The sequence below is a fragment of the Periplaneta americana genome, chromosome 10 (genome assembly GCF_040183065.1).
Source record: "Periplaneta americana isolate PAMFEO1 chromosome 10, P.americana_PAMFEO1_priV1, whole genome shotgun sequence".
In the NCBI taxonomy this organism is placed as follows: Eukaryota; Metazoa; Arthropoda; class Insecta; order Blattodea; family Blattidae; genus Periplaneta; species Periplaneta americana.
The window spans coordinates 150,235,501-150,248,030 of record NC_091126.1 but is presented as its reverse complement, the minus strand read 5'-3'; the positions used below and the strand labels follow the sequence as shown (position 1 = coordinate 150,248,030).

The following is a 12,530-nucleotide window of genomic DNA, read 5'->3' as shown; positions in this document are numbered from 1 at the left end:
GGAGGTCGAGACATTAATGAGAGGATAATATTAAAATGGATTTGAGGGAGATGAGATATGATGTTAGGGACTGAATTAATCTTGCTCAGGATAGGGACCAATGGCAGGCTCATGTGATGGCAGAAATGAATGTCTGGGTTCTCTAAAGTCATTTTTAAGTAAGTATGTATAGGTTATGTTCAATGTATGAGGTAGATTTTACGGATGTGAGTTTGCTGTAGAGGTAACATTTAATGTGTAAGTATCTTTGTGCCATGATGAATGTTAAATAACAATATATCAAATTACTCCTAAGTGAATTGTAATGTGTGATTTGTCCTTTGCATGTTTAACTTTACAGGTACCGGTACTCTATGGGATTGATAATCCCTTAAACACATTATTTAAATGTGTATCGAAGTTACATTTTTGTTGTGGTAAAATATGTTCTTTAGTAAAATAAGTAACTTTTGAATGACTTTATATTATTTGTTGATGGTAATGATGATAGTGATTACAATGAGAGCACCGGTAGCAATTAAGATATCAATCATTGTAGCTTCTATAAATGTTTGTGTTTAATATAATAGGAACATTCCTGTGACTATGGTGGTAGAACCACAATAATTTTTTTTCGTTCATACATAGTGTTCAGCCCAAAGGCGGGTCGTTCACTGCAAACTCACCATTGTCCACTTTTTCCTATTTTCTGTCTTCCTCCTTGTCTCCTTATATGGTCCATATGTTTTAACCCTTCATCGGTATACCAGGGTCTGTGAGACCCTGAAGCATTTTTGTTTGTTTGGCGCACGCGCACTGTGGTACTGTAAGTGGTGGGGTGACCATGACAATTCAGTATGAGTCTGTCTGAGTGAGTGCACGTTTCGTTTCTCTAGTGAAGGTAACTTTCGTAAATCAGTATCAAAATTTGTTTATAGGGTCTGTCCGACCATGGTGTACCACATACTCGACTTTTTTGTAACAGTAACCATTTCTTTATTTCAGATTTACTCTAGTATATAACATATAAGATGGCGTCAACGAGTAACATTTCAGAATTGCTGTTGGAAAGTTCAGCTAGTGAGAACGAAGGCGAAGTTTGTGATGTAGAAACACATCTTCCACTGGATCCTGAAAGCAAAGAAGAGGATAACTGTGAAGAAATGATTGAAAACAGTGACAGTGAAGAATCTGTGGAAGAAGCTAGTGATTGTGAACGTGAAATAATTATTTCTGTTCCATCTATTGAAGGTAAAAACGGTCATCGCTGGGGTTGTCATATGCCAACTAGGAGAGGAAGACCTGTTGCAGATAATATTGTGACTCATTTACCCCATGTAAAAGGTGATGCAAAGCATGTTAAATCACCTTATGATTCTTGGAAGCTCTTAATCAGTGATGAAATTGTACAAGAAATAACTACAAAAACAAATGATGAGATTCAGCACAGTAAGTTATATGGGTCAGAATAGAGCTTCACAAAGCTTACTAACGAATTTGGAATCAATGCCCTGTTTGGTTTGCTTTATGCTGCCGGAACATTAAAAGGCAGCAAAGTAAATGTAGATGAATTGTGGTCTGATTTTTTTGGCATAGATATATTTAGGGCAATTATGAGTCTCAAACATTTTCAGTTTCTGTGTTGTTGTCTAAGATTTGATGAAAAGTCGACTAGAATTGATAGACGGCTAACCAACAAATTGGCACCCATACGTGGTACATGGGAAACTTTCATTTCAAGCTGCAAACAATACTACAGTCCCCACGAGTACCTTACAATTGATGAGCAGCTTGTTGGTTTTTGGGGTAGATGCCCTTTTAAAGTCTACATGCCAAATAAACCGGCTAAGTACGGAATGAAAATTGTTATGATGAACGACAGTAAGACTTATTACATGCTGTCTGCTGAACCCTGTGTTGGTACAGTTCAAAAACAAAACAATGAATCTGTTCCCGAATATTATGTCCGGAAATTATCTGAACGTGTGCATGGAACAAAGAGAAATTTAACATACGATAACTGGTTCTCATCTATACCAACAGCTGAAAGAATGCTGAAAGAGTACAAGCTTACAACTCTCGGCACACTAAGGAAAAACAAAAAGGAAATTCCTCCCATTTTTGTGACAAACAAGGCAATGGGAACAGCATTATTTGCATTCGACAAGGAGAAAACATTACTTTCCTTTGCTCCACGAAACAATAAAATAGTACTGCTACTTTCAACTATGCACCGTGATGACTCTGTAGATAAGGACTCTGGAAAACCTGAAATGATCATGACTTACAACATGACGAAAGGTGGCACCGATACATTTGACAAGTTACGTAATACATATACTGTAGCTAGAGGTACTAACAGATGGCCACTCCGCTTTCGGTTTGCGATCATGGACCATGCTGCCATTAACGCCATGATTCTATTTGTAATGGCCAATCCCGAATGGAAGAACAATCCAAGGAACACTAGGAGGGAATTTCTGAAGACCCTTGCGGAGCAATTGTGCAGACAACATCTTGAAGGCAGACTACGAGTACCTGGAATGCAAGAACATGTGAAAGCAAGAATTTGCCAGGTTCTTGGAAAGGATGCATCCAGTACTGACACAACCCACATGACTCCAGCGCTGGAAGGAACAAAAAGAAAAAGATGCCATTTGTGCCCCTATGCAAAAGACAAAAAAACTAGATTTACTTGCAGTAAATGTACTAAGCCATACTGCTTGGAACACCGGGGACAGCTATGTGCAAACTGTGTGGAATAGATGCTAGACAAACCTAAAACATTATCTGTTAATGTAATTGTAGTGTAAATCTGTTGATAAAATATGCAGACGTTTGTGAACTTGTATACATATAATTTTGCCAGATTTTGCTTTCTTTACCATTTAATTGATTTTCAGTATTGATTTTCTAAGTTAAGACAGTAATTTACATTTACGTTAATGTTAGGAAATTAAATAATGAATCTTAATACATTGTATATTATTCAAACACTGTATCTTTCTATTTTGTTGTTTTTTTCTTTCATAAAAATTTTTAAAATATTTGTTCCAATTGCCATAATAAACTAAATACAATTAAAGTTTACATGTGATTTAATAAAACGAATAAAACAAAAAAGAACACACAGATTTGACTTTTTCTAACAGAGGGTCTGCGAGACCCTGGTGTACCGAATGAAGGATAACTCATTAGGTATACCAATGGAGGGTTAATGTCGCCTATCATCTGATATCTTCTTCTGCTCTGAACTCTTCTCCCATTTACCATTCCTTCCAGTGCATCTTTCAGAAGGCAGTTTCTTCTCAACCAGTGACCCAGCCAATTCCTTTTCCTCTTTCTGATCAGTTTCAGCATCATTCTTTCTTCACCCACTCTTTCCAATACGCCTTCGTATCCTATTCTGTCTGTCCACTTCAATCGATCGCTCCATCCTTCTCCATATCCACATTTCAAATGCTTCTAGTCGCTTCTCTTCACTTCGTCGTAATGTCCATGTTTTTGCCTCATACAATGCTACACTCCACTCAAAGCACTTCACTAGTCTCTTCCTTAGTTCTTTCTCTAGAGGTTCTTGGAAGATGCTCCTTTTTCTATTAAAAGCTTCCTTTGCCATTGCTATGCTCCTTTTGACTTCTTGGCAGCAACTCATGTTACTACTTATAGTACACCTCAAGCATTTGAAGCTATCCACTTGTTCTACTGCCTCATTTAGAATTCGCAAGTTTACATTCTTTACTTTTCTTCCTATGACCATGGTCTTCGTCTTGTTGGCATTTATCTTCATTCCATACTGTACACAGCTGTCATTTAGCTCTAGTAGCATATTCCTTAGTATCATCTCTCTTCTGCTAACAACTCCATATCATCAGCAAATCTTATACACTTTATTCTTCTTCCTCCTACTATCACTCCTTTCATGTTCTGAAAACAGTTCTTCACTAAATCCTCCAAGTAGATGTTGAACAGGGTAGGTGATAAACAGGCTTCGAGACTTTGGACCCTATACAATAAGTTTACTGTGCATGCACTATAGGTTGTTGACTCGCTGCAGGCAGATAGAGATGTGTTGAGGTAACAATGTTGCTATTTAGAGTAGAGTACGGTAGTATGGGGAAACACACACACACATGTACATTCTGAAAGTAAATATACATTACACAATGATAATGTCAAATGAATGTGAAAAGCATTTATTCTCCTGTCTTTTATAAGCATTTGTGTTTAATTATACACAGTGTTAATGGTGGAAATAAGCATGTAGCAATTTTTATTTTTTCATTTATCCTATTGGTCGTCTTTAGGAAGTGCAGTTACAGTACCGAAATGCAATGTACTACAAGATACATTCTCAGTGTCTCAGACGTAATTTTTTTCGGTTATCTGCCAAAGTTTGTACTGTAGAAAGCTGCACTCTATGTCGCATGACGTGATAGGAGCAAAACGAAAAAACCTAACATCATTGCAGTCTCTAAGAGACAGTCCTTTATTCTCGGGTGACTCTATGTCCACTAATTTGCTGTTTATGTTACACAATGTTCCATATCCGTTATTTTTACATAAAATTGATTTCCACTTCTGTTTTACACGTTCAGTAACCGGTGTACTTGATGTCTCATTAATTCTCTGCACCATTTTCTAAATTAATTTGAGGGCTTCCGGCATCTCTTGCTCTTACTTTTCTAACCATGTAATAGTTTCAGACACAGTTTGTATGAAAACCAAATTATTCGTCAGAACCTTCAAATCCAGAGCGTTTTCCTTTGCGTATTTGTTGGCATCCATTCTACAGTACCCCAACCCACTGTAAACTTTACCACTATACTCAGTACGCCGTTATGCGGATTTCCCACTGAACTGCTCTATTGGGTCCGAAGTCTCCTCGAAGTCTGGTGATAAATGTCATCTTTGTCGTACTCCTCTCCCTATTTCACTTCCTTCTCACATTTTTTCTCCTTCCTGACTTTGACTTGTTTCATATAAAGGTTACTGAACACCCTCCTCTCTTTCCAATCCACGCTAATATTCTTTAGGATCCCCATCAGTTTAGTCCAATCCACTCTGTCAAATGCCTCCTCTAGGTCCACAAATACAACAGCACCATCAACTTAAAATGCAACCCAGGCACCGGCAGGTGGGTAGTACTCTCAAGTGGTAACACCCAGCGTTGTTGTGGGGTAATTGAACTTCTAAGTGGCCTGGCATGCATTCTTTATACCCGTATTTAGTGTTAGTTTAGCTTGGTAAAATTAATTTAATGATGTTTATTTCCTTACCTTAAGACATAAGATGTTCGAAATGATCTCCACCAGCTTCAGTACAATGCTTACACTGGCGAAGAAGATGCTGAAATACGCGATCCAATTCCTACCTTGAAATGCTGGAAGTCATGGCTCGAATATTTTCTTCAAGTTCATCTACTGCAGGCATGTGAAAACCCTGGACATTGTGCAGTCGCGCACATTGTGCAACTGTCTCTGTGCAATGTGCACTCTCTATTCCCCTACCAGGAGGGAGTGAATCGCCTTGGAGGGGAATTCGACAGGGCTATACAATACCTGCAGCAGCTTTTGTTTCAGTAACAGTTTCAGTATGAATGCCGATTTGGCTGTGTCTGTGAATGAGTTATGATAAATCTACAGGAAGCATGAAAAACCGGGAAAGTCTCCAAAAGTAAATTTTAAAGGAGGAAGAAAACAAAATTCACAAGACTCTCCTAAATCGTATAATTAATTTGGGGAATTGAAATCCTGCATAAATATGTATTCACATACGGGCTTTCAAAAGGAAATGTTTACAGTTATCTATCACTAAAGGTTCTTGGCTTAAAGTGACTTACCCGGTTTTTCTCGTCTGTTGTTAAATCTTAGAGGGACTTACATATTTATGTACAAATTTTTAAAAAATCATCATTTACGTATATACATAAACATCAATTTTAATTATTATTTCACTACTTTTCAAAATATTGAATAATACAGTATAATAACTTTGGCATAATACAATAATGTCTTATAAGATATTTACAAAACCTTTTGTTATTCCAAGATGTCCTTCTTCTTTTCAGCATTGACAGAAACAGGACCCTCATGAATCATAGGCAGTGATGTGGGTAATGTACTTTTGCCACGTCTACCAATAGATAGTTCTCGGAAAGATTCTTCCTCGGAGAGAGAACTCTTGAAAAATATTTTCGCTGTCTCTCGAGTGTATTTCAGCCAGTGAGTGCTGGTCCACAAAAATTTATTACCTTCTGTATCAACTTTCTTCATTAGGTACAGCCCACTTGTTTTCGTCAAGGAATTGAAGTCTAGAAAATGTTGCCCCTCCATCACAAATACTTTGAATGGCTTCTTACGTTTGCAAGACCTCACGAGCTGGTACCAGTCATTTGGATGGTTTATTTTCATCCCTGTCCTCTTCTTTTCTCTCTCGATAGCTGCATGGTCTGCATCGCACTCCATATGAGTATGCCCACTCACCAAAAACTTGTAGTGAATTTCACGGATGTTAGGGTTCTTGTCAATAACAAAAGAAAACATAGCTGCCACAATACTGTTTCTGTTCTGTCCCCCGCAAGAGTCAGAATAAAATGTGATCTCTTCTACATGATCTGGCAACTGCAAAATAAACTGATAGAGACAGAAACCTATTTGATTAGCCCCTCTTCCAGACGTGGTTTCATTCCACATAAAACATGTAGCTTCGTTGGTGACTAGATTATGGACTGTCAGATTGAATGTCCATAATTGCCTTTTATAAAAGGAAACTGATGTTGTAAGGTAAGGTGTCGGTAGGCACAGCTGCAAATCAAAGGCTAACACAGCTTTTCTGTCATCTTTCTGAGCCACTTCCTTATCATGTCTCTTGGCTTCATATGACTCATCCGCAGCCTTGTGGTGGGTATCTCGTTCTTGTGTTGCAGAGTCCCTAGCTTCTCCTGCCAAAGTGTTGATCTTCATTTTCAGTACATCATATTTGTGACAAGTGTCTTGTTAGGTTTTTTGAATTCCAGATCAAGTTCATGGAAGCATCTAGAATAAATTTTCAGTGAAACGGGATTTTTAGTACAGTCTTTGTACAAATTATACATCTTTGATATATTAAGATCAGAGGACAGAAACCGCTTAGAATTTCTATTTCGGTAATAATGACTCTAATAGCTAGGGGAGGAGAGAATATGACTTTCTGCAGACTGTAAATCTTCCATTTTTGTTTTGTTTGCAGGAGCAAACTTTCCTCTGCCATCAGGTGCAATAATTCCAGAAAACGATTCCTTCTTCTTACTAGCTACCCATTCAATGAAACCGGTTGTTTCCCCAAATGTTCTACAAAAGCATTCCCTGCAGATGGGCTGATTATTGCCTTGAATTATAATTTCATATTTACAAACTATTTCCCTTAACTTGGCGTTGTCTTCAACCACACGATGAGACTTTGGTTTACTAATTGTTATCAATGAGGAAATATATCTGACCCTGTTATCATGATTACCAATAGCCCAATATTCCTCAAAACACTTTTGGCAGTCTTCTTCCATAAACTTTTCCAGACACTTCATTCGGCATGGTTTAAGGGGAAGCATTTCCCTTGCTTTCACTTCCTTCCCTTTTTCTGATACATAGGATTTTCCTTTATTCCTCAATTCTTTGTTAATTTGCCTGTCCTTCCTAGTTCTTTTCTTCTGAACAACAGCATCTGGCTCAGAATTTTCGGACTGCTGTTCCCGATCGATGTTGAATACTTTGGTGTCTTCAGAATTTTCTTCCTTCTCACTCTCATCCATTGCGGTGTAAAATTGATTATTTGCTATGTCTTCATCAGGGTGGTAGTCTGGATCTTTTACACTATAATCAGAATCGAAATCTACAGGCTCAGTACACTCATTTACATCTGGTCCAAATATATTTAGCAGATCTTCACTGCATGATTTTTGTGCAGGAGCCAGTGGAAATGTACCTAAAAATAAGGGTCCTAAAGTTGTAACACAGTCCTCTATATGTTTACTTTCATATTAGCTCATGATTTCAATGTTTTTTTACAGCAATGATAGAATGACTGTCGGACATACACCTGATAATTTGTAACTATTTTTTGCTTTAATCGGATTTTAAGTTATGTTTCGTCTTTTAAATTTCTTTATGCTTACAAGTTGCCCATGAGCCGCATATTGAACAACAGTCAATTAAAGCGGAGTTTCCAACTTTTAGAGTGTCACGGACCCCTTAACATTGATACTCGAATTCGGTTCATTTTAAAATGCTTAACATATAGCCAGAAGCATTTTTGGTGAACTCTCTAACAGAGTGGGGCATAACAAATACATATTCCAAGAAGCTGAGAAAAGCAATAGAAAAAGTTAAAGTTAGGCTTAATAATTAAAATAATTTTGAAAATACATCTTGGCTTGGGAACCGCTTTTGAATCTGTCACGGACTCCCTGGGGTCCGTGAGACACAGGTTGAGTACCGCTGAATTAAAGTATCAGGAAAGTAGCATATGTGATAAATACTGTGTCAAGCTGTCAACATTGTTAGAAAGAATATCACTTACCATTACCACTGTGATCAGCAATTTCCTGAGGATGTTATCTTCCTTCTCTTAGCATCTTCAAAACAACTGTTATCACTGTGAGTATTTTTTTAAACTTAGATTAACAAGAAGACGTGCACTATGTGACATTGTGTAAGTCGAACCACAGTTCACTTTGCTACTGTGTGACATTAAATCATACTGTACGATAAATGTTCAACTCAGCTCATTCACAAGGCAGTTATGATTTGGCGGGCTTGTGATTATTGTGGGTACAGAAATATCTTGGTTCGCACCTGTCTGCTGCTAAAACAAGAAGAAAGTAATACCTGAAATTTAATTCCGACCCATATTGTTGACGTTCTCTTTCCGAATATGGTTGTTCTAATTGTTTCTATTATTGATTCCCTTTTCCTTGTTGAAAACTGAGAAGCAAAATGTTTGGTAACTCGACACGGAAGAAATTATACGGACGTGAAGAAGAGAACAAATCAACTTACGGCACTGCTTCTTTCTTGATACGAAACTGTAAGGTCTATAATAACTAAGTAATTCGACTTACCCGGTTTTTCACGCAACCAAAATGAAGACTCGATAAACGAATAGTGATGTAATTAGACTTACATGCTTTTGCTCGTTCGTACTTGGCAGGTGAATAACAAGCTTAGTCGACTTACCAACAATTTTGCATCAATTTCTGTTCTACCCGTTATTTCACCATGCTGTAGCATCTATACGAATTGGTATTAGACTTCCCCGGTTTTTCACGTTATAAAACTCGGCACTGGGAATCGATACATGCTAATAACTCATATTTCACAAAAAGTGGACTTACCCGGTTTTTCACGCTTCCTGTAGAAATAAAGTGAGGAGTTCACAGATAACAGAGAAGAGAAATTACGAATCATGTAACATAATTGTTATAATGTTTTCCTCAGCCAACAATAATAATTATTTTAAAAATAAAGGCTTTCATCAGCCTATGTCGAGGTAATAGTGTTGTGAGGTGACAATTTAAATCAGATTAGGAAAGTTCTTAAAATATGACATTGCCAGCGCTTCTTTCTTAATTAGTACTCTCACGGCAAAAAGTATTTGGCAATGGCATTGTTTTGGAGTCTGTACTAACACAGCCATCAAAGGTTAGACGACTTATGACTTTCATTTCATAAACTGGTAAGTGATGAGAATATAGTAAAGAATACATGTGAGGCTCTTGAGGTTGTAAGGAGAGAAGAAAACAACTGCTTGCAAGGCGGAAAAATTTTCTGGAAAAATATATAATGGCAAATTTTCCATCTCACGTCACAATATTAATTCAATTTACTTATATTAAAAAATCTTTAAATCTGACATAAAGAGAATATCGTCGCTTCACAGCTTGTGAACTACACTTTTACTTTCTTTGAGTAACGCTGCCAATTTTTCGATACTTGCTCTCAATGTTTTCAAATAAACTATGTGAATTTAAATTCTAAGCTTAATTTATATTTATTAATATTAATATTAATTTATATTGACATACAGCAAAGAAATGATTTTGAGTGTAAAAACTTCACAATGTCCTACTGCATTTAATTAATTGGGAGTATAATATTTTCTTCAACATTTGTGTACCAATGGTCACAGTAAATAATAATGCTTGACGAACAATGAAAGAGTAGGGTCTATTACTTTTAAATAATTAGTACCTACTACTGTATGTAAAATGAAATACTTGTTCGTTTCTTGTTGTTTCGAAATTACTGCAATTCTTTTTTCTTAAAATACTGTATAAAAATCATATTAATGAATTATGCTTTACAAACCAATACTTTGTGAAGTATAACTGAGTAAGCCTAAAGTTTCTTGTATCACAATAATTGTCAAATATAGACACTGATGGGTGGCCGGGTAGCTCAGTTGGTAGAGCAGCTGGCTACGGACTGGAAGGTCCGGGGTTTGATCCCAGATGGTGACAGGATTTTTTCTCGTTACCAAACTTTCAGAACGGCCCCGAGGTTCACTCAGCCTCCTATAAAATTGAGTACCGGGTCTTTCCCGGGGGTAAAAGGCGGTCAGAGCGTGGTGCCGACCTCACCACCTCATTCTAGTGCCGAGGTCATGGAAAGCATGGAGATCTACCTCCATGCCCCCCAAGTGCCTTCATGGCATGTTACGGGGATACCTTTACCTTACCTTTTTTTATAGACACTGATAATAACCGTGTTTTTTTCGTTCTGCGAACTATGTTTATAATGTCCAAATATCTATTTAATCCAACCCTAGCAGCGCAGAATAGATTATTGTACACCCCTCCAGCTAAGAACTGGTAAGAGCAATGCTTGATTGATGCAACCTGCACAGGCCAGGGATCCGCGCACATAACTGCACATTTAGAGTCTGATTTCTGACATGCCTGATCTAGTGTATGAGGATTCTCCACATACACTTTGTTTTAACATACCCCAAAGATAAAAGTCACATGGCAGTAAACACCATGATAAATTTAAACTTAAACAGAGCACAGTTCACCAAACACGTTAATTGAAAACTATAACTGACCAAACACACCTTACAGAAGACAAACTAACACTAATTTGCATGCTGGCTTTTGCACAACACTGCTGGGTTTTTCCGTTTGAAATACCAGCCTATCTGTCTGCCTGCCGCCACACTACACCACTTGGTTTTCCTGCTAGCAGACAGCTGTCTCAGCAGAAGTAAACGATATCCAACAAGAACAAAGGTCAACACAATGATCTTCCCAGCTGTTATAGCTGGTTTTCAAGATCAGATTTTGTTACCTACCATAACTCCCCAAATTTATCGTGATGCTGAGCAGGTACCAGTTCCATACACTTGCCGAAATTTCATGAGAAAACTTCTCCTCCATGAGGACTCGAATCAGCACATATTTTGTCATGTGAGTCCTAAGCATGACACCTTAGATCAGTGTTCTGCAACCTTTTTTTACTCACGGCACACCCTAGACAGGCCTAGACACAACACGGCACACCAAAATGTTAATCCCCTCAAAAATATATGATGTGACTCTCTTAATATAATTACGTAATGTAATCAAATTTACTATTATTATTATTATTATTATTATTATTATTATTATTATTATTATTATTATTATTATCATAATTATTATGAAACAGAAATCGACTCTTGCATTTATTAACAACTAGCTGTACCCGTGCGCTCCGCTGCACCCGTTAGAAATAAATATAAAGTAATTACATAATTAAAATAGGATGTTTGATCCAGGGAACATTCGTGTTTGATAGAAGGATAAATCGTTTAATATGTTACTTAATTTAAATTGTATTTAAATAATTAAAATGCGATCATTTTGGTCCAGAGACCACTCATTTGATGCAACGACAATTCCTTTAACATGTTTCTTAATTGTTATTACATGCAACCATAGTTTAATGAAGATTGACATATCATTTAGTAATTAATTAGCTTCCGATATTACTTCATACAAACATAGAATCATTCTCTGTAGGCTATGTTTAATAGCTTTCGATTGTTGTTCTCCAAGGCCCCTTATAGACGAAGTCACTTGTTTTTATTTCATTACAGCGCCTTAGATGGCGTTGTTATCTTAATTTTAAAACCCATTTATCTCATTAAATATCAGTCGTATCAAATTTTTGTGTAGAATAAAACTTATCAGACATCATTTTTAAAGAAACTTTTGTTATGTAACATTTTTCATGAAAATTAATAATAAGGGAGATATTTCGATTTATTTAATTCAACCCCCCTTATAACCCCCCTTTTAAATAATGTATTTTGAATGCTATATATCCTAAAATCTAAGTTACAACGAACTTAATTTATATTCCAATTTTCATATAAATCGGTTCAGCCATTATCACATGAAAAGGTAACAAACATCCAGACAGACAGACAGGCATACAAACAAAAATTTCAAAAAAGTGATTTTCGGTTTCAGGATGGTTAATTATACATGTTAGAACCATTTATTTTTGGAAAAGCGAAAATTACCAGAAAAATTT

The 12,530-nt window shown here is 36.8% G+C and overlaps 1 protein-coding gene across 1 annotated transcript; it reads left to right on the top strand.

The window, feature by feature from the left end:
• The first annotated feature begins 1,010 nt into the window (after window positions 1-1,010).
• LOC138707747 (piggyBac transposable element-derived protein 4-like) lies at window positions 1,011-3,197 on the top strand. Its single transcript, XM_069837611.1, has 2 exons — window positions 1,011-1,316; window positions 1,452-3,197. The coding sequence occupies exons 1-2, from the start codon at window positions 1,011-1,013 to the stop codon at window positions 2,742-2,744; spliced, it is 1,599 nt and encodes a 532-aa protein (XP_069693712.1). The 3' UTR covers window positions 2,745-3,197.
• Window positions 3,198-12,530: the final 9,333 nt, after the last annotated feature.